Source organism: Pseudoliparis swirei, chromosome 24 (assembly GCF_029220125.1).
Source record: "Pseudoliparis swirei isolate HS2019 ecotype Mariana Trench chromosome 24, NWPU_hadal_v1, whole genome shotgun sequence".
Classification (NCBI taxonomy): domain Eukaryota; kingdom Metazoa; phylum Chordata; class Actinopteri; order Perciformes; family Liparidae; genus Pseudoliparis; species Pseudoliparis swirei.
This window is the reverse complement of record NC_079411.1, coordinates 17055499-17083259: the sequence shown is the minus strand read 5'-3', so window position 1 is coordinate 17083259 and position 27761 is coordinate 17055499. Positions and strand designations below refer to the sequence as shown.

The window sequence follows — 27761 nt, the reverse complement described above, 5'->3', positions numbered from 1 at the left end:
CCTCTTTACAGACGGGTGCACCTGCTAAGCTAACTCTAAGCTAACGCTGGTCGGATCTCGTTACCCACGGATGGGCGCACAGCTATGCTAGCTGCTAACACTGCCGCGAGGAGAGCCATTTCGCTCTTTCTCTCACCGGCGTGGACTCTCCTTCCCTCGTATCGGCCTCAATCACGGATTGGCGTTCACGGGTGATAATGGAGAACCCGTTGAGGGAGTCCAAAGGGTCACTGTGCTACGAATGAGTGTGAGATTGATTTGAAAGTACAGATTGTTTTCTGCCCTCTACTGCAGGCTACTCTCAAAAGCAGCACTGGCAGATGAGGTAAAACCATTACCGTGCCTTTTAATTATGTATGACTGCAATTGTTTGTGACGCGACCCATTTCTGTCCTCTTCCACGGAGAGATATTAGCGCTGGAGTCGACGGAAAGGGGTTGTCTTTTTATTTTTTACATTTTTTGTTGTATTCTTTATGAGCGGGCACATCATCGCCAGACCAATATTTTGACTTTTTTAAATGCCATTAATAATTCCAGAAAATACACTGTGAATAATTTGGACTATGGAATTAAATTAGTTTTGTTGATAAGCGGCATGCTAATTGAAAATATATGAAAATGAAAGGACAGAGCGATTACAGTATGCTCATTTCCTGTATTCCTGACACAACATAACTGTCAACTTTTCTGCAGTGTCACAGCCGATCTCTCTCTCTCTTATTTCTTAATAAACAACTGTCAAACCACATTAACCATCTCGATGTCTTAAGGGTAAGAAATGACCCGTTTATTAGTTCAACAGCAGAGAAAAGTTCCTGAATTCAATTTTACTTTTTGGCATTACATTTCATGACATTTCCTGACCCCAGCGTTTTGGGAACTTTCAAATCAAATCAAATCAAATCTATCTGTCAAATAAAAAGCATCGCTCCATCAATGTACAAATATTGTCTTTGAGTGTCCTCGGCAGCTCAAACGTTGTTTCATTTGTTTGATCCTCAAAAGACGTTTTCACACTTTTTTAATGTCAATTTAAAAAAAACACGTGTTGATTAATAAACTTTGGACAGATTCAGACAAACTGTCCCCCACCCCATCCAGTCTTAATACGAAGCTAAGCTAACCTGACACTGTTTTCCAGCTTGATATTGAATAGACAGAAATGAGAATGGTATCGATCTGCTCATTCAAATGAATTCTCTGCATTAAAGAGCATTAGCGTGTTTACCAAAAATGTTGAGTTTTCCTCAGGAGATCTCTAATGATCTGTCTGTGCAGTTTTATGTTTTGGCACCATTTCAAGGAATCTGTATGCATGTAAGAAAAATGATATAACAATAAACAACTAAACGGTCGAAAAGAAAGGAATCTCTTGAGTCTTGACTCTTGAGGACTTTTGGTCATTTGATCATCATCTCAAAGTCCACACGAGGAAATCCGCCAGAGCTTTCATCGCGGTCTAAACTGCCGAGAGCAGATGTTGACATTTTGTGCTCTGGTTGGGCAATAATGTCAACCAACATCTGGCCTTTTTTTCTTTTTTCTTTTTTTAGCACATTCAGTAAGCTAGGCAATACCAATCAATCACAGAGAAGAAGCACAATCCATCTCAGAAAATGACTGCTTGATTCTGTTCCCCCACCTTCTCTAATCACCGTCCCCCCCAGAAACGTGTTTGTGACCTTGCCTCCTCATCTTGTGCCTCATCCATCAGCGACAAGAAGCTGCGGCGCTCGCACGAAACTGGATACTTATTGCGATCTGATCCCTTGTCTAATCTAAGCACTACACATGCTTGCATACATATACATGCAAAACAGACAAGCTTGAGCATAATCACAGGACACACACACACATAGCTCTGAACAGAAATCCTTATTGATGGGCCTGACCTCTCAAATCTTTGATGCACATGAGATGACCGCCTTCTTTGTGTTCTCACCAAAGAGGGACCAATTTCCTCCAACGGAGCAAAAGTCAAGTGGTAAGCAGATTTATTTTCATACCCACGCTGCATATTCACCTCAAGGGCCGTTACCATAATGTACTGCATCCTGTACGGCAGTACATGGGGTAATCCTTTGAAAGTACATCATTGCATCAAATACAAAGCTAGGCTTTGTGCGTAGGTTAAGGGGATTGTAAACAGAGTGCATTTCATTTCAACTGGCCATAAATACATAAGAACTGGAGCAAAAATGTAATAACACAGATTTATTGGGGGAGGGGGAGGATGCAAATGTAACTGATCTAATGTGTAAAGCGACATTAAAGAGTAAAATCATTGGAATTCACCAAAGAAACACGGACAAGTTGACTCTTGTTCTTACTTAATACTTAACCTTTGACCTGAGGGAAAGTCGCATGAAATACAGGAAACCGAACAAGGCTCCCGTCTAAGCACCTGACGATCAAAGTGCTCCGAAGCCAAAGTAGCGGTGCTGTCATTATGGGGGGACTGACCCAACCTTTCAAATCCCAGCCGACCTCAAGGCCCCGCGAGTGCTGGCAATATGGTCGCATGTTGACAGGTCAATCAGTCACCATGTGAGCGAGTCCGGTCTTTCCAGTGTTGTACTCGGGCCTGATATGTCATGTGTGAAAATGTGACATTTTCAGTCGCTGAGAAAAGCCGTCATTTATTTCTTTATGCCCGAGACGGGGAGCCTGCCACATACACACACACACACACACACACACACACACACACACACACACACACACAGTGACTTAAGACTCGAGAACATTCCTTCACTGTTCTTTCAGTGCATCTCTTTCCGTGCTATCGATACACCAGCTGTCCGTTCTCACTCTGTCCTCTCTCCTCTCTCCCGACAGCCGGCTCAGACGCTGAGCTTTACAGGACATCGTCTCGTTTGCCATCCGTTGAGGATTTTTTTGCAGTGTCATCACCAGTCATGTTTATACAAGCACTGTGTTTAGCACCACATTGTTCACCAGAGCACTCGTTCTTCATAGATTTAGCCTCTTCATTTTGCTCTTTTTCAACTTTTCCAATAAATATGCCTCTTGATAGTTTTCAAGGTATTCTATTAAAGTTAGAAATTCCAGTCTCGTGAAAACACAAATACTCATGCTGTATACTAATAGATGAAGGAGTAATGATAATACAGCATGCTTTGAATTCCCAAAAAGACTTGAGACACTATCTCAAAGACTTAAAACTTGAGACTTGAATTGAACTCTCGCTCAAAGAATTGAAACTTGGACTCTAATTCAAAGACTTGAGACTTGACTCGGATTCTTGCTTAAAGACTTGAGACATGCACTGTAAAATGTAATAGTAAAGTTTAGTTAAAAAAATTAGTGAGCTTTACTCATTTCTGCTTACTTTGTTGACCTTACTTTAAGAAACTTAGTAAAGAACACTTTTTGGTGAGTAAAGTTATTAAACTTATTATCTCAAGTAAGCTTTACTTTAAAAAAATGAGTGAGGCGGACTCGGAAGAAACTCGGACGCACTCGGCAGCACTCGGCTCGAATACGCATGCGCAGTCGACCACTGAAGACGTTCTTCTTTGCTCGAGAGGGATTGGCGGCAGCGAGAAGGCAGTGCAGGTGTGCGAGTTACTTTCAGGTAAGTTTCAGCGTCTCAATAACGTTTTGCCGTTCATGTCCTGAGTAAACATCGTTGTATCTTCGCCATATTGTTCATATGTATATTCGTAGTTGAATATTAACTTTACGAAGCGTTTAATGTAAGCTAGCTAGACCGTCAAAACAAACGAGTCACAATGTTAATGGCGGACATCGTCGTGGCTGTCTCACTGGTGTGCATTAACGCAGCACTACAGGAGTCACACAACGCTACTGTCACTGAGTTAAGAGTGAATGCAATGTCAGGTTGAATGTAACTATAATGTAATGGTACTACTTTATAGACATGCGGAGTGATACGAAGCAGGCATGAAAACGGGTCAGGGGTGAAAAAGGTGAGGAGGATAGGCACGCGGGGGGGGGGGGGGGGTGCTGGTGGTGACTTCCACGAACATCGATGTTGAACGTTGTATGATAATCTATAGGTCCTCCATTCTGACAGCAAGTCAGTGATCGAGCCCTATAATACTATAATAAGAGTAATATTGTGTATAATATGTAGGGCTGTGAAACGATTAAAATTTTTAATCGGGTTAATCACAGGTTTCTGTGGATTAATCATGATTAATCACATATTACCGATATTCTCGGTATATTTTGTGAGAACATAGAGATTTATGACAAAAGACGGATAAATACATTTATACATTCTTCTATACAATGGTGCTGCAACTCAGCAGTTATTTAGCAGTTTTCTTCCATATGGAACATTAATACATCTTCATCCTAAACAGAATGTTTAACCCTCCTGTTACCTTTCGGGTCAATTTGACCCCATTCAATGTTTAATGTCGGTGTTCTTTGGGGTCAATTTGACCCCAGGCTGTTTTTCACTGTGTCAAACATATAAGAAATATCAACTTTTTTATTTATTTAAAGGGCTATTTTGGTAGTCAACAAACAAACATAAAGTACCTCACACTTAAACTTGGGAAACAATATTAATTCTAATAATTTTCTGGAGGTTTTAATTGCTGGGGTCAAATTGACCCCGAGGGTAAAATATGTTAGTAAATGTAAAGGTAACAGGAGGGTTAAACAGAACATTTTTCTCTTTTGTCAACCATTAACTCCACCATGATACAATCTAAAGGCCTCTAGTCTTCCTCTAGCAGCTGCTGAGGCAAACTGACTGTGTGGGTTTTCTTCATGAACTGGGCCGTGATGAAAGGGACGGCGGGGACACCGCTGCAAAGCTGAAACTTAAAGGAATTGACGGAAGGCACCACCAGGAGTGGAGCCTGCGGCTTCATGTGACTCAACACGGGAAACCTCACCGGCCCGGACACGGACAGGTGGACAGATTGACAAGTGACTTCTTTTTGCTCGGTCCCGATGACGGAGATCGATAAGTGTTAACGCAACGCGAAGAGACAGAGATGACATGCTGCTGTGGAGATACGATCAACAACAGACGTTTAGTTTAATAAAAGAACAAAGACGTGCTCTAGAGAACATGTCAGGGGGCGGGCCAATCTTTTTAATGTCATGCGATCTACCAACACTACGCCGCGATCGACTGGCAGGTCGCGATCGACGTGTTGAGACCCTGATCTACAGGAAGTAAAAGTCGTAACAAGGTTTCTGTAGGTGAACCTGCGGAAGGATCATTACCGATGAACAGCACGACCGTCTGCATGAGAGCGGACAGAGTTCAGATTGAAGAGGTGTATTGGAAGCTCATTTTGCGCATGCGTTAAATGCGGTAAAAAAATTAAACTAATTAATCCTGTAATTTAATCATAACGCGTTATTTTTCACAGCACTAATAATATGGTCATTCATGAACCAACTTCTTTTTGTTGTTGTTGGCATGAACAAGTCTTCAAGTCTTGTGTGCTCTGCTGAGCCATGAGTAGGGATGGGTACCGAGAACCGGTACTAAGTCAATACCGGTACCTGATTTGACGGTATCGGTTTACCGTTAAGCCGCTGGACATACGGTGCTGCTATCGGTATATTACGTGACCCTCATCCCGGTTTGAGACCCCTCTGATTGGCCAGCGGCGCGCTCTTATCATTGTTGTGATTTGTGTTGTGACTGTGAGACTCCCGCAGTCATGGCGGACAGAGCGAAGCGATCAAAGGTCTGGGTGCACTTTCAAAAATTGAGTGGCGATAGTGCAAAGTGCAATCTTTGTACTCAAGTCGTTGCTTGTAAAGGGGGTAACACAAGCAACTTGATGAAGCATTTGCAAACGAGACACTCGTTGAATCTCAAACGGTGCAGCATATTTGACAGCCTAGTAAACACTGTGGCTGCTAGTAATGCTAGTGCTAATAGTGCTAGCATTAGCACAACAACAACGTCTTCCTCCTCAGTGCAACCTGGTGCGAGTTGGGACGGCTGCCTCGACTTCGACACGTGAAGGTAACATTTGTTTTTGTTTATAACTCTACAATTATTAACTCGGAGCCATCAAGCAACTTCTAATGTATGTCCCCAAATAATCCCATAGACAACGTCAGTCAAGCAGCAGCAACAGCGACAGCATCCACACAGGAGAATGTTAGGAGAAGTCAGACAGCGGTGGCCTCTCCATTCTCTATAGCTAAACGAGGACAATGACACAGGATCAGAAAGCAACATGTCATAGGGCTATCGCAAAGTATATTGTGAAGGATATGCAGCCCTTCAGTACAGTGGAGTCCAGTTGGTTTAGGTACGTTTGGTAGCCGGTAGCTGGTTTAGCATAAATCGCTATCTAATTGTTAGGTAAGTTAGCCCTAGTTTTGACTTGCCCAACGTTTTCTTCTGTGTTGAATATAAGCAGACTACGACGTTGTGAGCATTCTTGCACTCTATGTTACTTCTTAAATTGGATGTTCTGAAAAATCTACAGCATAGAGTATGGCAGGTAGCATATAAACAGAAGTGCAAAGATGTAACATATTATTTACAGAGTGTAGTAAGTTATTCAGTTTAACTGATGTAATAAATTACAATATACATGTATATAATTAAATATGTATGCTTGTTGCTATTTTTCCAACTGTAGGGAGATGACCACAGCCCTTAACCCTAATTACCACCCCCCTTCCAGAGACACTCTGTCCAACACACTCATACCTGCTTGGTATAACATCGAAAAGAGAACCTGAGGGCAGAGCTTGCCAGTGTGGAAAAAGTTGCCATTACAAGTGATGGGTGGACCAGTATTACACAGGACCACTACATAACGGTCACGCTCCACTACATTAACCAAGGCCAGTTGAAGCAGAAAGTCCTTAAGACACAGGCAGTATATGAGTCTCAGAGTGGGCCTGTTGTTGCTGAACAAATAGATGAAGTCCTGGCTGAATTTGGGGTGAGACAGAAGGTCGTCCGTAACTGTCGACAACGCTCCAAATATGGATGTGGCTGTACGACAGCTACAAACAAAAGCTTGGATGCTTGCATTCTCTAAACCTAGGGGCACAAAAGGTTTACAATGTGCAAGCTATCTCCAAGTGGTCAGCAAGGATCCGGGATGTGATCGTTTGGATCAAAAGATCCTCAATGATTAAGACCATTTTCAAAGAGAAGCAGCGTCTCCTGGGTAAGAAACTTTGCCTCATTGTTTCAGTGTAATTCAGACAGGACAGGAGGAATAAATACATTTTAATTGGTCATCATTTATATATTTCAGGCCTGCCTGACCATTCTGTGGTCCTTGATGTCAAAACCCGCTGGAATTCTCTTTATCTCATGGTGGAGAGATTTGTGGAGCAATATCCTGCAATACAGGCAGCATTCTTGGACCCGCGTGCCAAAAAAGCTCATGAAGAGAGACAGGTATGAATTAATTAATGGTCTAAGCAAACATAATAATGCTATTATAATAAGTCTTAAAAAAATAGTTCATTCTTGTCAGGATGAAGAAAATCCATGTCATGATATAAACAAATTATTGTATAACTAAATGGTCAATACAGTATACATTATAATTTTGTAATTTAATATCAGACTTGAAGAGATCACAGATGAAGACTTCAGGAGGGCTGAGGACTTTGTCAGTCTGATGCGCATGCTGTATACAAGTACCCTGTGTGTGTCAAGCGACAAGTCTTCTACATGTGGCCAGATAATTCCCATTCTGCAAAAACTGAAGACCCACTTAACTGTCAAAGAGGAGGATTCCACATTTGTACACGGTAAAAGAAAAGGTCTGGGGTGACCTCTCCAAACGTTACCAGGTACAGCTGCATATCTTTCCCTAATAATGAGTAACGATATATACCCTCCCTCCCTCACTGTGAAGTGTTATGTGAAGTGTTATTATTTTCTTGTGTACAGGATCATGACATAATGGCCTTTCTGGAGGAGGCCACTCTTATGGATCCAAGATTCAAGGGAAAGCTGAGTTCTTCTGATGAAGTTTGGGAACGACTGAAGGCAGCAGCATTGAGGGAAGTAAGTATTTATCAAAATTACATATTTAAGAAAAAGTTTGCAATGTTTACTACAGTGTATTTTTATTTGTATTGCAATAATGTGCATAGCAACATTAATATGTTGATATCCCTCTCAGATGTTAGGAGAGGAGGATGCAGTGCCAGTGGAGGCTCAGGAAGTGGACGAGGATGAAGAGGATGAAGAGGAGGAGGTGGAAAATGTAAGTAAGACATGATTCTGTAATACCAATGCTATATGTTCTAACAAAAGCAATAAGCCTGAATACATTTACATGGTCAATATTATATTTCAGCCTCATGTTGTCAAGAAACCCAGGGTCTCTGCACTGGAGGAACTCTTCGCTGAAGAGGATAAAGAGCTGCGGAGGAGCCTTATTCAACAGGAAACAACAGCGCCAACAATCCTCGAGAACATCAGGAATGAGCTGTCCGTCTACAGAGGCCTCCTTCCCATCCCTACATCAGAAGACCCTGTCCACTGGTGGTGGAGAAAGAAGGAAACTTTTCCTGTCCTCTCTCAGCTCTCCACCACCTACCTCTGTGTTCAAGCCTCCTCAACGCCTTCTGAAAGAGTGTTCTCCACAGCTGGCAACACTCTCAGTAAGGAGAGATCTCGGCTTCTCCCGGAGAAAGTGAACATGCTTATCTTTTTAAACAAAAACTGTTGAGTGCAGTATTTAGTTTTCATTCTGGGACATGTTTCCATGCATTAATGTTACAAAAAATGTTCATCCTCTGTTTGAGGGAAAACTCCAAAAAGCATGATAGGGAGAGCCAGGCCCCTTTAAGTTATTATATTTATTTTTGTCTGCTTCTGAGAAGCTAATGTAAGTTATACAGTTACTTCTGCAAGACAATATCAATAAAATAACTTTAATATTCACATCTTGTATTCATGTCTATAATTTTGAGCACCAAATTATTGAAAAGTATCGATAAGAGTATCGAAAAATACCGATACCGATAAGCAATACCGGTATCGGTATCGGTATCGATAAAATCCTAACGATACCCATCCCTAGCCATGAGTCTGTTCCTCGAGTCTGTTCTGCCTCTACCTGGTTGTCACGATCTTCTATAGTACCTGCCATAAATATCATGATACAATACCATAAAAACAGTCTACCATAAATACGATACTGGTATATTTATCTATAATAGTAATAAATAAAATATCTGTATGGTTCACTTTTTACTAGTGCTGTGAAAAATAACGCGTTAACTCAGTTAATTCAATTTCAGGTTTAACTAGTTGTTTTTTTTAACGCATTTAACGCATGCGCAGAATGAGCTTCCAATCCGTCTGTTGTTGGTCGGGACGAAAAAAAAGTCACTTGCAAAATGAGCTTCCAATACACCACTTCAATCTGAACTCTGTCCGCTCTCATGCAGACGGTCTGTTCATCGGTAATGATCCTTCCGCAGGTTCACCTCCGGAAACCTTGTGACGACTTTACTTCCTGTAGATCAGGGTCTCAACACGCCGATCGCGACCTGCCAGTCGATCGCGCGCGTAGTGTCGGTAGATATTTTTAGTTTTAAGAACTTAAAATTATTGAGCTACTTTACTTAGACATTTTGAGGCAATCGGTTTCCTCACCTTTTTCAAGTAAAGTTAACTTATTACATTTTACAGTGTGCACAGCATGACATGTGATCATCCCAGCTCATACAGCATCATTTTATTATACCTTGCACAAAAGGATGAACTGATAAGAATGTGGTGGTCGAACGTCATTGTGACCTCACAAAACAAGTTTTTGGCCATAACTCAAGGACTCATAAGTAGAGATGCACCGATCAGGTTTTTGGTGCCGATCACCGATCACTGAAATCAGTATCTGCCGATCCGATAATACCGATCACCGATCACGGTGTCGATTGAAGCATTCTATTTATTGTGTAGCATTATTGCCTAGGATTATGAGGAAATACATATATAAAGCAACTCAAACATTAAAGAAATTACAGATTTCTTTAAACATTTAGGACTTTTACTTTGAAAAATGTCCTAATTGATACATAAAAATTGTTTGAATGCTATTGTAGGGGATTTCAGATATGTATGGAACACATCTGCATTATTCATTTCCTGGAACTCTTGGGGAAATCTATTTACAGGACTTCTCTTAACATACAAAAGTCTGACTTATTTTTATAAACTCTTCCTTGGTACAGTAAAAATGTTTTAATGTTAGCATAATTTAAGCTAAATCTCAGAAACGATCTATAAAGATACAATATCAGTTCATTGTTTACTTTTATATGTTCGTGTATGATTTGTCGACATCTTATTTTGAAAAACGGATGTTTCACGTGGTTCTTTCCGCTAACTTTGCAAAACCGGATGTTGTCACTTAAATCCTTCCGCTAACTTTATCAAAACCCTCGCGCCCCGATCGAATCGTTTACCGTGAGCATCAGTCTATAGGGGCTCAGACATGTGAGAGTCGGCTGGGTTGACCCAGAGATTCAACTCGGGACGGGACGCCGCTGCGCGTGAGGATCCCTCGTGGACCTCTGACCTCTGTCGCCGGGCGATCGCTCCGCGATGCGCGGCGATTGAAACATCTGATAGTTCTCGCAGATGTTACGTCATCTGATCGGCCGTTTTGAGAACGCCGATCAAAACCGATAATGGGAATATCGGCCGATATGGATCGGCGCCGATCAGATCGGTGCATCCCTACTCATAAGCTAACTCAATACGACCGCGAGGCTGAAGTTCTAACTTAATAATGTCGCTGTGCTGTTGTTGTTGTTTTTTCACCTCCATCTCCATCAAATTAGAAATGCACAGCTTTTACAACACATAAAAGCCGCGAGAGGAATGGGTGACATATTGTTGTTTTGGGGGGGTCACTGGGTCACTGGAGGGAACCTCACGGTGTTGCATCGGTTCCCGTCGCCCCGGTTGACGTACTGCACTTTCTCGCGCAAGGGAGCGGTGGCCCAGTTTAGCGACAGGATCAAGGCATTACTCTTAATCCACCAGATAGATGTCATATGCGGGCACACACAAACACACCGGGAAACACGAATGGTGGGCGAGAGGGAGAGGCTGGGAGAAAGAGTAAATAAAGAACAATATGCATTGACACACGCAGAGCTCGGTGCGCTCCATCGATACTCATGTGACACTGCTCCAGCCGATTGCATCCTTATACCCTCGGCCCACTAGCGTGTAAGTGGGTGTAACGCGTGTGGCGGGTGCGAAGTTGAACACAAAACACCTCAGTCCGGGCGGAGAGGAGAAGGACACAACGAAAAATGCAGCCTCTATTGTGCTTAAAATGTATTCCGTTTGATTGGGCCTAAGTGTGAGGGAAGATAAGCGCAGCTGGAAGCAAGCGACTTCTCAGAGTGCGCTTTAACGCTTCAAAACATGCGATGGGCAACAAAGATGTCAAGTGTCTTGGCAGCCTCTGCTTGAAGAGGCATTTGCATGTCATTGTACAATAAAATGAAGAGAAAAAAGAACAGCCTTTTCCCCTTCAACCCACCATCCCTCGAGCCCTCTGTCCCTCTTTTCTCTCCAGATTACATGGATGTGCGGAGAAGAGGCGAGCGGTGCAAGCGAGGAAAAAGCGCAACGGGGAAAGTCACAGCGAATGAGACGAGGGCACGGGGAAAAACAGACATGCAAAATGCCAAGCCTTTTTCCACCCTCCCTGTGTGTGTGTGTGCCGTTCCCCAAGCCGCCGTAGAGGAAGTCTGGGAGCATCATCGTTTTGATGGATGAGTGGACCTTTACTGGCCGACCCTGGAACTTATGCAGGGGACAAGAGGGCATGAGGCTGACAGGAAAACAAGAGTGGTTTGTGGATATGTGTGTGCTTTTACCGGTCTCTGTGTGAGTGTGTGCTTTTAAAACGTAGCAGGACTGGGATGGCTGCCTTTGGCCTCCTGTGCATGCGCGCGTGTGTGTGTGTGTGTGTGTGTGTTTGTGTGTGTGTGTGTGTTACAGGGTGACAATGATATACGTTCAGCATTGTAAGACCACAAGCTACGAGCTATAGGCTGCATTTTCCTCCACAAAAGAACCCCAAAAAGTGCAAACATGCTGAGTGTTTTATCTGGTTTCTTTTGACCATATTTAGACTAACAAGAAAAGCTTTTTTTTTTAAAACAACAAATATGTCAATCCAAATGCCATTAGACTGCATTGGTCACTGACGGATGACTGCTTGATTTTGTACAAGTCTTCATATTGAGCTATAACGACCTCCCCCTCGTTCTCTTTCATTATTCAGTCCATCCCATCTCTTAGTCCTCCCACACTGTCTTCATATCTTTCATCCTTATTCTCACGCAGAAATCTGGCGGTTTCATCACAGCTGCTGCGGGATTCGAAGCCGCATTCGTCAACCGGACAAATTGGCACAGAAGTAATGCCTGCCTCTCCCACAGGTACGTACGTACACACACACACACACACACACACACACACACACACACACACACACACACACACACACACACACACACACACACACACACACACACACACACACACACACACACACACACACACACACACACACACACACACACACACACACACACACACACACACACACACAATTATATCCTCGTAATGAGAATAATGTAAATGGCGGAAAAAGGCCATGTACTGGTTTGATAGAAGGTAAACTGATTATCTCTCAGTGGGATGGAAGATGTGTCCAGAGAGAAAGAAGTGCCAGACGATCAGAAAAGTGGACACTGGTGGTCACAACCCACTCCATCCACAGGGAGGTAGTTCATGGGATGTGTGAGTATTTCAATATGTTTCATTCTTTTAGCATGATTAAAGGAATAAACTTTCACATAAATGAGTTTTTCTGTAATTTTTTTTTTTAGACGAATAACAAGGCCACTTTATGTTTTATGTGATATTACCAATATAATTTAAACTTGGGCTAAAATGTTTAATATCTCCGGCAGGAGGATCACGTGATCAGTTGTGTGTGTGCTTCCGCCCGAGAGAGAGTGTGTGTGCCTCTCTGTGTCTGTCCTAATCTAGTCTTGCATTGTGCTTCAAATGACCTGCATTATATTTGGGTGCCTGGTTATTACTGCATGCCCAAGGAGCTGCCAGGGTTCTTTCTCTCTCAAAAAGACATCTGCTGTTTCCTGTTTCACACTGACATCGCTAATCTCAGCTAACCACTAGCAGCTAACGGAACTACCAGTCCACTTGCTGCTGTGCCTCTCAGCAACTCAGCCGAACAGCTCGGTGAGTTTAATGTTGCGTTCGGTAAGATTTTATGAAGTGAACTCTACGACGATTTTTGAGCCAATTGCCTGAATACGTCACGGCTTGTTTTTGAGTTTGAATTAAGTTTTTTTTTTAGAATTCCTTCCTCATTGTAGGTTGTGTTTATTTCACCATACAATACCGCACGGTTGTTGCAGACCAGAGTGCACCTTTCTAAGTTTATATATTCTGGCATGATTACAAATTTTTAGTATTTCAAGTTCCATTTTTCCGAGCGAAGTGAACAGAATATCTTCGGGCTGTGGACTGTTTGGTTGAACAAAACAAGCAATCTGAGGACAGACCCTGGAGGCGCTGGGAAATAGTCAGCAGATTCATCGATAATAAAGACAATCAGTCGTTGGAGCCGTAATTGAAACCAGTATACGGCTCATAACCAGAATACTAATGTGCATGGGACCGGCCATAATCAGGGATCACACACACACACACACACACACACACACACACATATGCACACATCCACACATGCACACACATAAACACACACACACACAGACACACACACACACACACAGTTGTTAACACAATCGCACAAGCAGTGGAAAAATTATCTGATTTGCCATATGTGGTCTGTCTGTCCATGCCAAGTAATACTGGGATGGACAAAAACAGCTGGCCACATATCAAACCAGCTACCCAACACACACTCACCCACACATACAGCAGGGACGTGCTATTGGGAGAAAACCAGGTCATCCCAACTGCCGCCTGCGTGCTCGTGTGCTCGTGCACGCGTGCTGTTTTGCAAAAGATGCGGGCTGCCAATATCAATTCAACCTTTTCTCCTCCTGCACTTCTCTATCTGGGCATAGCTGCGCGAGAACACAAGTATGCGGGGACTGAGGGATGTGGAAGGGGGGGGGGGGGGGTAGAGGGGTACTCACAGTCGGCATCAGCGAGGAAGAGGAAGCTGAGGAGGAGTAGGCCTGGACTGGCAGAGTGCATCGTGGGATATGTCGACACATGCATGCTGTATCCACCGTGAGCTCACTGCCTCACTGTAAGACAGGGCGATAGAAGCAGGCCCTCACAACCTGGAGAGAGGGAGAGAGAAGGCAGGTTAAAAAAGAGAATACAATTTACTTAGAAGGCTTATTCTTAAAGTCCAAATTAATAGAGGGTTGGATACGCACACACGCACACACGCACACACACACACACACAGACTTGAAGTGTGCAAGTTCCCTCTAGGCCCTTTCACTCTAGTTATGCAGCTGCCTCTCCTCTTCTCGCTTCATTAGGACCATACACTCTATCTGTCTGTGTGTGTGTGTGTGTGTGAGAGAGTTCACAAAGTATCTGATGAAATTCAACTTATGGCAAACACTTAAAAACATCAGTCGGCTTCTTGTTTTGATCTCCCGAGTCAGCTACGGCCTCATTTTTTGGTGGTCCTGCTTCAGTTTTCGCCCGTTACACCATCTACAAAGCCGACTCCAATACCGTATTTATACCGAATGCGCGTCGAACCGCCTTGATTTTCATATTGATTCAAAGGAATGTACGGCTTTAACGTGGAGGGGCGTGGGGAGATTAAGTAAATGGGAGGAGACCGATCTGCTGCCTACGCTGCACGCGCTGTTGAATCCACACGCAATGTCTCTATTCTTTTACACTTACCTCACTTCCTGTTCTTAGACTCTCTCTCCCTGATTCCCTCTTTTTATCTGTCTGTCTGTCTGTCTCTTCTCCATCTGCAGGGCCGGGGTGTGAGTGTCTGGCGCTGGAAGAGACAGACGTCAGTCTGTGAAAGAAATCTTACGGCTCGAATCAAATGGCGCAATGAGACGTGGCAGATCACTGCTGTCATCCAGAAAAAACGACGGCGACTAAGGAGAGACGCCGGGAGCCAGTGTAGGCGAAAAGAGGGCGAGAGAGAGAGGCGACGCTTCCATTGCGAAACGCGAAAGCTTTGCACGAGTGAGCGGGGCATGCCCTGTACGTGCACACGTGCAGACTAGCGCGTGCCAATGCCTCTGTGTACTGTCAGTGTTGAAAGGCTTCTACAGTATAGGGGAGCGTGCGAGTGTGTGTGTGTGTGTGTGTGTGTATGCGTGCGTGTCCATGAGTGCAGCCCTGTGCCGTTTTATTGTACTTGTGTCTGCTGGCTTTTCCACAAAAAAATAAGAAAACAGACGGAGTCATCAGCGGTGGCAGCAGCAGCGGTCTTAATTCCCTCCACTCTTGAACAAGCCATCTGATTAAAAAAAAGATGAGGGGCGGGAGAGAGAGAGAGAAGAAGAACGCTGGAACCCAGAGCTCACAGCATCCCAGCAGCCGAGGCAGTAAACAACTAAAACCCACACAGGATTTTCCACTTGGTTTGGTCTGAAACAATTGCTTTGGGATAACCTAGATCCCCGCCTGCACACATTAAGTCCTCTACACTGGGATGTCCCGCTACAGTAGACACAGGAACTCACTCGCCAATGCAGCGGCATGAAGGCACGGCACTGCCAGCACCTTGCGTGCCGACACACCACTCTGTAATATATATATATATGTATATATATACATATATACATATATATATTTATTCAGGAATATTTTAGTTTAGTGGCATTTCTGGTAAATTTTCTGGTTGAAATATTTTCCACTCAGTTTAGAAAACCATATACTTACACTCGCACAACCCCTCCATACTGTACACACATGTTACTCGAACCTACAGTTCATACTATATGTGACTCCCTGCTCTCAGCCGAGCATTCATGTGCGTGTTTGTCGAACCAAGCCATATTTTTTTCTGAAAAAATGAGTCCTCACGTTCAAAAAAGGGCATCTGTCTTGGTGTGTGTGTGTGTGTAAGTGTGCGCTCGTGTCGATTGTGGCCACTAATCACTATGGCTGATTCAATGTCACTGGAAAAGCCTGCATTATTTAGTATCTCACTTCACAGCGTGTCACGTTAATTAAAGAGCTGAGATAACAGGGGTGTGGGGTGTGTGTGTGTGTGTGGGGGGGGGGGAGGTGCGTTGAGAGAGGAGGACCGAAGCAGAGATGTAAGCAGAGAAGGAAAAGAGATGCCGGGATGGAAAAAACAGACAAAAGGGAAGAACCTGAGACAGACACACACACACACACACACTTACGCACGCAGCCAGGTAGTCACCAGATTGTAATCTGGGTGGTTGTTGTTGCTGGTATTACAGAGAGCCCCCCCCCCCCACAGGTGCCTGAGTCTATGCCGCTGCTGTTGATCACAGTTGTCTCGAAGCCATTCACTTACATTAGTCCCTATCACTCCATTAAACGCCGTCTGTCTGGCCGGGCCTGCAGCGATCAGTCACACTTATCTTTGGGATGGCTTGTGACAGAACAAAGAGTGACTCAAAGAGTGACATACTGGCTGGTGTTTTTTTTCTTCTTTCTCCTGGTGGGACAGACGGGAGGACGTATGAGGAGGGAGAGAGAGGAGAAAACAGAGGAAGGAGAGGACCAGAGAGGGACAGAAAAGAATGAATGTACGAATACGGGACATTTTCGCAAAGTTGAGGGGCTTTGGGGAAACCATTTTGAATAAAAGAGGGAAAAAGATCCAAAAATGGAAAGAAAATGAAGTGTGGGTGGACGATGAGAGAGGGAGAGGAGGGCAGACTACAAAGCAAAGGCAGCGTACAGCTGCAAGGGACGTTGAGAAAGATAGAGACAAAAGAAAGATCCTAAAAAGCGTACAGCCAGAGGCGAACCGTGTGCCTCGGAGAGAGAGAGAGAACACTGAGTCTAATTTGATTCGATATTCCCAAAAGCTGAGCCACAAAAATGCAATTAGACACACTAATTAACTTATTCTATTTGCCATGTTGAAACAGTGGCAGACTGATAGAAATGTCAATGGAGACAGGATTTGTATATGTTGAACCACAGGGCTGAACGGGAAAGAAACAAAACAAGATAAATTCGAGTGGTCGCGGACCCTCCTTCTCCGCTAGGGGCGCTGGTCGGCTCAAAGTCATGAAGAGAAACAACTATTGCGATACGATACTGGTATATTTATCTAGAATAGTAATGAATAAAACATCTGTATGGTTCCCTTTTTACCAGCTTGTTCCTGTCCAGCTTTTTCAACACTTAATAAATTGCATTAATATTAGTATTAGCCTACAGCAAGATAACAACGTCATGATACCATCATAGCATTGATTATACACGGCTATGTAGGTCTTTTGTCTGTATCTGACCAGATGATACATAGTTCCTTTCATAAGTATCAGCAATTGTAGAGTTCATATTTTAGCTTAATTCATAGAATAATTATTTTTCCTTCACTAAAAATACAAATAATTAGCTCAAGGTCCACCCTCAGGCTCCACCAGCATGTAGCCATTTTGCATCAATTGTGTTTCATTTAGTACACTTGTGTGCATTGTGACCTCATGATCATATAGGCTTGTCTTCACTATGCTGAGCTACTAACTATATGAAGAAGTCCAATTAATTTTAGACGCTTTAGAAACAGGAGGTCCTAAACATCCTAAACATCTTAAACATCCTAAACATCTTAAACATCGTCATTCAAGTAACCGTTTCGTAGCCAAATCACAACCAGGTATTCAACTGTTATGTCTTTATAATCCATGTCCTACATGACTTATTTGATTACAGGGATTGTACAAAGGCAACAAAGTAGTCCATCAATATGAGATATGAGTTTACAGTTAATTGCAATCCCTCCTCGACACGGTGGAGGTTGGCTTCATAGTGGTTTATGGCATTTTGCCAGTTTCACTCCTTTTCCTCCTGTTTCCTCAAAGTACATTTTGTTTGTCTATCCACATCAGGACTCGCCTTAGATGGGCCTGAAATGACTTGAAATATCTCTTAATGCCAAAATATTTTCCCTTCTCGGGGTAATTCAGCCAGCACTATTTCCTCCCAAAATAGAAGTGTATATGAAAGAACATGGAAGGAGGATTGGCCGCTATATCATTTGCTGAAGAGCCCGATGATCCCTCAACTTCCCTTTTATAGCCGCGAGAACAAATGACCAAAGAGTAGTTTTCACTGGGAGACGGAGCCCCACGAACTCGGAGTAGTCATTTGAGTCGGGCTTTCAGGACACTGGCAGAAACGAGAAATCAATAAGACAAACTGAGAGGAGAGGAAGGGGAAAATGTGATTGATTGAGAGGAGGATTTAGCCTGTCTGTCTGTACTCAACTTATCACTTCCTCTGGATGCCCAAACCCCCCCCCCCCCCCCCTTCCACCTTCATTTATTCCATCTTTCTCTCTCCTCTCACCAACCAATTCCTCTTACTTTCTCAACCAAAAATGTTTTTCTCTTTTGTACCTGCCGCCAGAAATCCCCCCCCACACACACACACACAATTGCCGGTGTAATGGTAATATGGTCACAGGCTGAGCGGTGATTGAAGTAGGTCGACATTTTACCGGCCTGTTACATCCATTTGGGGGTTATTACATTTCCTTATATCCCAATTAGAATTCCATAAATTCTCTAAACCTTAGCCCCGGTTTAGCCGTTTTTTTATTGCGAGTCCAGCTTAAATTTCCATCCAGAATACATGATTCATTTTGCCCTGTTTCCCCTCCATTTCCCTGATGTCTGAATAAAACCTTTTCCGTTGGTCCTCCCAAGAAATGTCCTTTTATTTTTTTACTGGGCGGTGAGCCGCATGAAAAGCGGCCTGATCCCCAACACATGAAAGATGAAAATGCACATTGTCGAGACATTGCTGAATAACGGGTGGACCTTGACAATGGCGGAGCGTGTGAGATGTCCCTGAACGGATGATGTCGCATTGGCGTTTATATATCACGTTAAACGCTGTCACTGTTGATGTGCCGGGCGAGGACAACGCGATTGTGACAATTTATTTCAGCAGGAGTAAAGCTGATAAATACCCTGCAAAAAAAGTACAAACTCCCCGACCACTACTCCTCTCCATCACTGTTTGACAGGTTGAAAACACCTGGACCTGTCTTGACGTCTCCATTTCGCCAGTGGGTGGTTCCAGTTTTCCCATTTCGATGATAAAGTGTCCCAGATAACAGAGCTGAAGTGCCGACTGGAAGTGTAAACAAAAAAGTGAAAACGGTGCATGAAGCAGAGTGCTGAATGTGGCCAATCGAAGGGTTAAGCCAGCTGTGACTAACAGGCCCACGCTGGGCTTCTATCGGACCATCTCTGGCAGCCATCCATGATATTGAGAGAGAGAGAGAGAGAGAGAGAGAGAGACAGAGGGAAGTAGACGGAGAGGAGCGAAGTTGAGTGGATTAGCAAGAGGTGGAAGTGAGGGGGGGGGGGTGATAACATGTAATTACCTATTTACCCAGCCTTTAGTGGAAACCCTCATCGAAGGCTAATTGAGCGGTGCATTAGTGAGAGGGTCGTAAAGATAGCAGCAGGACTGTGGGAAGAGAGGGAGATGAGAAACGATCACCGGCTGAGGGGCGAGGAGGTTAAGGAGTGGGAGAAGATGGAGGCCGAAGGGCACACAGAGAGAAGGAATGGGGAGATGACGGAGGAAGAGAAGAAGTGAAGAAATGCTTTCTCTGATGTATTATCTTATTATCTTAAGGATCCCAGAGGACGATAACACAATAAAGAATAAAGAATAAAGAAAAGCTCCAACAGCCGTCACACTTAATCAAGTTTGACTGAAAAGCATCAGCAGTAAAATGTAGTTTGATCATTTGAGTTTATTTTTCCAGACAAAAACGACAATTATCCAGCTTTTTATGCGTGACCAATTGACCAAACAAACAAACATTTGATCCGCCCGTGGCTCTTTCTTTCTCATGTTTTGTACAGCAAATTAAAGTTTGATTCATCGTGGAAACAACCGGCAGGTGACTTGCTGATTGAAAAAAACACGTTAATTGCGTTCCCGGTGCATTTAGAGGGAATCTCCTCTTTCACAGGGAGTCCACGTCAATGTATGCGTTTGTGTCTTCGGTGCACCTCAGCGCCCTAAGTGGTCCAGGTGGTTCTTCTTTATGTCCGCCAGACGGCTTCCAACTGTGCAGTTTATGAGCTTCTTTTACGCTTCGCACACACCTCTATCGACGGATCTAGCTGGCTGAGTGACCTCCACATGCAGGTGGAACACAGCAGTAATAATGGACAGGCCTTGAGCGACTCTCACGTGGAATAAAATATGGATTTCCTCCAGACCAGAAGTGGGCTGGAGCTTCAATAACTGGACCTTTTATGCACATCGTGCGATAACCCGCATCCTCCGCTGGTGTATACCAATGAGACTGGGGGCGGGGGTCTCCGATATGCGGAGGGTCGCCACCGCGATGACTCAGAGGAGGAGGAGTTGAGCGAGGAGGAACAGTAGCGGTTCACGAAGCCGGCTTCGGCGCATGTGTAGAATTCCACAGTGCGCCACAAGTGAAGAAACGGCCTTGCCATTGTGAAAGGGGAACAAAAAAGTCCAACCGGCGAGCGGTAACCGGAGCGCTGACACGCGGCGGATAAAGAGGAGCGCCGTGCGAATTGAAAGGAGCTGATTCCTTTAGGAGTGGATGAATTAAAGCGAAGGCCATTGTCTCTTCTTCTCATCCATTCAAGGCATGCGCTTAGAAAAAAAAGAAGAAGAAGAAAACCCTTAGAAGATCAAAATCCACCGATGAGTGCAAAAAATGAAGACGCATCGGAAGCAAACGCGTAAAAAACAGGGCGGCGGAAGTGAATTTGACGGGTCGACTAAAAGCACAAAGAATAACAACAACGGCACCTTGAAGGTCAAAGGGGAGGCGGTGGGACAATTTGTTCCAGAAATACATTTCTTGATCAATCTTCTCCAATGTCATGTTACAAACGGCCCGAGAGAGCAGGATGGGGTTACGCGGCCTTTTCCCTTCCGATTGATTTCGGTGGGAGCACATGAGAGCGACTCAAAATAACATGCAGGGAAATTGGAAAGACGTGAACACTATACATGGATTTTATTTTGACGGGTGGAAGGGGGGGGGGACGGACGGACTGGGAGAATTCTCTCGCAGAATCATCGCCGACTCTATAATCGACCGTATAACTATTATAATTCGGAGGGGAAACATTTGCATGTAACTAGATTACATCTTGCATATGATGCTGGCAATTTGCAGCGTGAGAGAGAGAGCGAGAGGGGGGGAGGGATGCTGGAAACTTCATGTCTACAGTGTGCGAGCGGAACAAATAGATGCTTGATCATTAGCCCCGAGCCGCGGGATGGACCTCAGTACATCGGGAACACGTGAACATGCGCTGCGTGTGGTTCTCAAGTACAAGTGCACAGGTTACGGAAACCTTTTCCTTTACTTCTTCATGTGGAATCTGAAGTTGCACGGTGGTCTGAAGACCAGGGGGAGAATGTATGTGTGGTGTGAGGGGGGGGGGGGAAGAGAAGGTCTCATCCCTTCATGTTAAAAAGAGACACAGAAGAGAGAGAAAGAGAGAGAGAGAGAGAGAGAGAGAAAAAGAGACCAAAACCTACATTCCCTCTGGCTCAGTAATTAAGATTGGGGACAATAAATATTTCAATCAGGTAAGACCCATGAATAAAGAAAGGATGTTTATTGTTGACATGTGATGCGCAATGGTGAAGTCTCGGAGTCTTTGGCGCTTGGACTCTACGGGGAGATTTGTAGTTGAGGGCTGACTGCCCTGATCAGCAACGAGATAGATCCCCCCCCCCCCCCCCCGTGGAGTCCAGACCTGATGGTGGCTGATGAGCTGATGGAATGATGAGTTGAAGCTGATGGATCCTTGAAGACTGGCTGGAGATGGGATGGTGGAGGGGTGCATGACAGCAACCTGAATGAACTAAAAGTAGAGAGACGGTCATATTTGAATGAGACAGCAGCGAGACGATTGGCTCGCCATGTCCTCATTGCCCCGCTTATTGGATAGAGTGGACCAGCTGATCTGCGCAGCTGGAGTCATGATTGACGGCGCAGAGCAATGACGGCGAGCAAGTAATGAGTGCGCATGTGTGGGAAATGATTATCGGACTGAGGGATGAAAGGCTGGTGTGAGGGGTATGGTCTTCCTGTCTGAACTTACGCGAAGCTTCATGTGATGGGGGCTTTTTCCACCAGGCCCGCCTGCCTCTCCTCTCTCGGAGACGGGACCGCAGGGAGACGAGGCCCGGGAGGAAAATGACTAAGTACACTGGGCATTAAAAATGGATGCGAGGAGCGCCGGCTCCGACTGGCCCTCGTCGACCGACCGACCGCCGAGAAAAGTTGTGATGGGAGTTGCCGTGGTTACCGGGCCCAAATGGTCCTCGGTTGTCAGGGTGAATCAAATCAGACATCCGAGCACCGGAGCCAGCCCCTCCCCCCTTCGTGGGTTTACTGCTGCTGCTGCTACTCCTGCTACTGTTGTTGTTGCTGGGGGCAACGCAACCTAATGATGTCATCAAGGAAGGAAGTTTGGACCTGCAGTGTATCTGTGTGTGTGTGTGTGTGTCTAAAGAAGAGAGAAAGAAGGAGAGACTGACATGATCTACCAAACAGCCACTCTCTAAAAATAATTCTAAAAAAAGTTCTCGTAGCGACTATCGGAGCTCCATCTGGATCTGGCGCGTTGCATAACAGCCGCGTTGCCATTTGAGGGTCCGTGAGTGAAACTGCTGTGGCGCGTAACCGATTGGAATCTCGGCGCTTATTGAACTTCAAAAAGCACGACTCGTGTCCTCACGCGGATCCATCAGCGCTGCAGATTTGGCCTGAGAGACTAATCAGAGGGAGAGAAATAGAAGGGAGAGGAAGTATATTTCTCAAAGAGAGAGAGAGAGAGAGAGAGCAGCACCTCGGGGCACTTCACTGAAAGCAATGGGAAAGTTGCTCCCTCGTTTTCTGGTGGAGAGCTGGATGAAAAGATTGGCAAATCTCACAGCCCAGTTATCTTAGTTTAGCAATGAGACGTTGAAACTGGGAGAAGCAGCTAACTTTTAATCAAAACCAAATCGGCCGACCAGCGTCCCTGAAGCTTTCCAATATTCTCACAATATTTATATCTTGTTTGTTTAGCTTGAACACACGTCGTGGGAGCAGCAACTCCCTGGAGCATGACCCCCTGTAAAACATTAGTTCACAGGGGTTTTGTATGCATTGAAAAAATTAGTATTCATGTTATAATAATACAATACAATACTGTATATAAATTAAATTAGCTGCTGTTGGATTTTGGTACCTGGGGACAGCTTCTAGTTATTGTTATTTTGTGCTAAACTAAGCCAATCTCCTGCTAGCTGGAGCCTGAAATTGAACGAATGGCCAGAAATAAAACATCAAACTGTTCCTCCAAGTGAAGGAAGAGTGGATATGCTCCATTACATGCAATGTTTTGTTTTTTGAAAGCAAGTTATTGTAATGTTTAAAAATATATCTATATATATTTGTAAATTTTTTTTTTAAACAACGACAATTCATGGATCAAAACAATCGGATAGATATGGCGGTCACAGGATCATAGTAACCCCGTCCAATCATTTCATTTGACCTGAAAGGACTTTTGGAGTTAGCGCCGCTCGCTACTTTAACTGGAAAAGAGTTGTGCTCGATATCACTTTAAGTATCACAAGTCTGTGGAATGGATTTACACTGATGTATTACTTCGGAAAGTATAATATTTCTTTATTATTACTGATGCAAGAAGCATCCTACAGAAATTAAATTGCTGCTGCTGCTGGCTGTCCTGTCCTGTGTGTTAAATTATCCTTTCTTTTCTCGGTCTAAATGGGATTTCAGTTGGACTCACAATGCTGCAGCTAATTGGGACGCGGCCCCATCTGCATTAGAGCAACTGCAGCTATCAAGCAACGTGAAGGCATCTTGCAAGAGGAGGCAAAGTGAACTTGAGCAAGAACCAGAGACACAAATCAGTGTGATGCCTTTCATGCATACAGTGTGCACCATATGTGCATGTGTTTCCCTCTATGTGTGTGTGTGTGTGTGTGTGTGTCAGTTTGATCTGTCGGCCTCGTAGGACAGAATGCCCCGTATGGTGCTGTATACGTTTTAATAGCAAGCGACAGCAAAGCCGAGCTAGACTTACAGTAGAGGGGACTGGGGGCCATGGAGGGGAATACTGACGAGGGGAGGGGGTACCATGGGGAGATTTCTCTCTCTCACACTCACACTCACACACATACACACGTGACATGTAGTGCTCGGCAACATACAAGCAGACCCGTGTTCTTAGAGCTGGCCATAACAGGAAAAACTACTTCCAAGTTCATGAAGACCGATATAAATGTTGCATAGTCCCCTCATGTTTGATACATGGGCACACCACACACACACACACACACACACACGCAGAAAGATGGATGCGGAGAGGTCGCTGTCTTTCTAAGCGTGTCCTAGTCTCCACGTGTCACTAATGACGTCGTCGATCTTGACGCGGGGCCATAGAAATGGGATTCAGGGGTCAGGGGGTCAGGGAGAAACACTCTCCGCTGTGCAAACTATCACCACGAAAGGATGTTTCAGCGAGAAGGAGGGGCTCAGGTAGTGACGCTGCATCCATAAACGGGCAGAAAGTGGTTAAGCTTTGAGTGTCGGCACTTGTTTTTCATTTATTTCATGGTTGGAGATGAGGGAATACTTCATAACACGCAGGCAGCCGCTTCCAGATGGCTCAGAGCGCTGCGGGCCGCGTGTGTGTGCGTCTTCGGAACGCACTGCAACTCAAAAGCCTCTCACGGCGCGGCCGTCATATCAGAGAATCAGACCATCACATGATGAGTGGAATTCATGGCATCATGGGACGATTCCTTCGAAGTCCACCACGGCCATTGCATCGATTTTCTCTTCGCCGGATTAGCGAAAGCTAGGGCGACTTAGTGGTTCCCCTGTGGGATTCGTTAAAACAATATCACTCACGGTCAGTAGGTATGATGGCGTGTGAAAAAAAAGATCATAAGCAACGAAGGACTGAAGGACAACACACACAAACACACAACTCTTTTGAAGGAGGAGGACACACTGATAGGTAGTCTTTAGATTTTTCGATTTATGAATCACTTTTGGCACGTCTTGCCTTCTTTGCGCCATCAAATAGAGTTATGAAACATACCAACCAAATGGGCGAATTAATTAAACGTCAATGATGCTTAAAATGCTGAGAGAATAGAAAAATAATAATCCAGCCGAACAATGTGACCGCATGTGACATTATGGTTTACATTCCCGGGCCCACATTCATCGTTTGGAGCATATGTTACTGTCTGTAGCTGAGTCAAGGACTTTCACCTCAGAATTTTTGTTTACATCCATATAAAAAAATCAATAGTTAATAATATCGCATATCTGTGTCAGTTGTTAAAAGTCAAAAGGAAAAATCTGCTCTATGGCAGCCACACAGAACAGCAGATACAGTACATCCTTTAAAAGAAACAAGGTTTCAGGAGTCCCTCCCTCTTCTAAAGTACACAACAAGGAAAAATGTCTCTTGTTTGAAATACCTTGCCTCGGATAAACACAACTATATATATGTATAAAAACAAGACTCATAATCGTAAAGGGACCTAATGATCTAATCTGTCACTTCCTCAAAGTCTGATAGGCCATACATCAGCAGGCGGAACGTAATCCATCACGGGGCAGCGGCGGGTTATGGCGGAGTGCTGATGGATAGGAGCCGTGGAGGGAGAGAGAGGATGACTGAGTCGCCCCTGTCAGAGTTGTGAGGAGAGGGATGGGTGGAGGTGAGGGGGGAGGAGGGAAGGGGACCAAAATGTGTTCCGTACAGACTCACTTGTCACACTTTGTCATCGAGGCTAGGAAACAGTCCGCAAGCGTGCGTGCGTGTGTGTGTGTGTGTACAGTAGAGAAATCAGTGCGTGCCTGGCTATGCTGTATATGCGACAGCGTGTAACGAGTGTTAATTATTGCGCTCAGTAGGAAATCAATATAATTTAAAAGGGGGAACACGACCCCCCCCCCCCCACACACACACAAATAATAACTGTGTGTGTGTGCACGCTCAAGCTCCCCTTCCAGGCAGTACGTGTGTTGAGGAATCCAAAGCATTTGACCTCAATCTGCGCCTCTGCATTATTTATAGTCCGATGCCAGATTTCCTTTTGTTTGTTTTTCCGAAGCTCATATGAGGTTTGGAAGTGTGGGAAAAAGAAAATGGAGGGTAGAGGGGCGGCTGAATGGGTGGGGGGTCGGTGGACGGAGGAGAAGAGAGGACAGGAGGCAATCTCTTTCTCTCTCTCTCTCACTCTCTCTGGGTATGCACAACAAATCACATCCAACAGCATTACGGCTAATTGATAGCTCCGGACCTCGCTGTAGTTTCCCCAAAAGAGCTTTTAAACCGTTTCGGAATGTATATTTACTAAAGAGCTGTTCTCAGACTCTCCACCGCTGTACACGCCGGAAAATACACTTTACAGTCTCTATATATCTGTTGTACACACACACACACACACACACACACACACACACACACACACACACACACACACACGCACACACACACACACACACGGTCACCCTTCCCTGGGCCTAGCTGGCGGGGCAACAGTGAGCATCCTCAGACCTGCTGGGCCAAATCAATGGCAGCCAGCAGCCTTCCACAATGAGCGCCACCATTTTTTATTCTTTTCACTGGCGGCCGCCCAGCGCAGCAGGGAGAGCAGCTAAGTAGTCTGTAAGGAGAGCATAGGCCGCTTTGTGTGTGTGAGTGTGTTTGTGTGTCCGCTCGGCGGCCAATTTGTAAAGCAGGTTTAATGTATGCTGCTCGTGTGGTTGTGTGCGCGCATGAGTTGGGCAGTCCATTTGGGGTAAGCAAGCTTAACATAAACTGCCTTGCTTGTGACTGTGTGTGTGTGAGAGTGTGTATGTGTGTGTGAGTGTGTGTGTGTGTGAGAGAGTGTGCGTTGCCTTTTGTGAGCCGATGCCAACAGTGAGGTTTGTTGAATTCCAATCAGAGCGTTGTAGCTTTGCAATTTTCATACCGATGATTGTTCCCTTTCATGCGGGCGGCATACGTTAAGGTCGCCTGCAAATAAATCCCCCCCGCCCCCACCCCACAAACACACCTACACTTTATCTGTCATTATGTCTCTTTCTCACACAAACACACACAAACACACAAACGCTGCTGGCATGGCGGACTGGTTTCTAATCGGTGAATCAGCATATCAGCCAAGAAAAGTCAGATTACGTTACTTATAATCCCAGGTTTTAGTGCCTTGAACTCGGCACACCCGTGTGCGTTACGGTGTCGACATTGGCCTATTATGACGGCCTTTTTCTGTGTGGAGGGAAGTCTGAAGTATTAATGTGTTGCTCATAAAATAACAAATAAAAAATCATTGCGAGAACAACTGAGGGCCAATTAAATGTCTATGATTAACTTATTTGATGACCAGAAGCTGCTTAATGAGCTCTCTCCGTGTCTCCTAAAATGTCTCACATAAAAAGCGAGACGGCACATGAATTAAAACGTTCAGCGTTTCGGGGGGTGGGGGGGGGGGAGTTAATACGA

The 27761-nt window shown here is 44.6% G+C and overlaps 1 protein-coding gene and 2 long non-coding RNA genes across 36 annotated transcripts in view; 2 read left to right on the top strand and 1 right to left on the bottom strand.

The window, feature by feature from the left end:
- ptprdb (protein tyrosine phosphatase receptor type Db) overlaps window positions 1-27761 on the bottom strand; it is a 165030-nt gene that overhangs the window by 61239 nt on the left and 76030 nt on the right. For all 34 annotated transcript variants that reach the window (XM_056409327.1, XM_056409328.1, XM_056409329.1 and 31 more), the window contains one exon: window positions 14184-14333. In XM_056409327.1, the coding sequence (XP_056265302.1) occupies window positions 14184-14268 (85 nt within the window). In that variant the 5' untranslated portion in view covers window positions 14269-14333. The remainder of the gene's footprint in view (window positions 1-14183; window positions 14334-27761) is intronic.
- LOC130190130 (uncharacterized) lies at window positions 7023-7742 on the top strand. Its single transcript, XR_008830912.1, has 3 exons — window positions 7023-7159; window positions 7250-7395; window positions 7567-7742. It is a non-coding gene; the product is annotated as an uncharacterized LOC130190130 (long non-coding RNA).
- LOC130190129 (uncharacterized) lies at window positions 7751-8178 on the top strand. The gene is made up of 3 exons (XR_008830911.1): window positions 7751-7796; window positions 7897-8013; window positions 8132-8178. It is a non-coding gene; the product is annotated as an uncharacterized LOC130190129 (long non-coding RNA).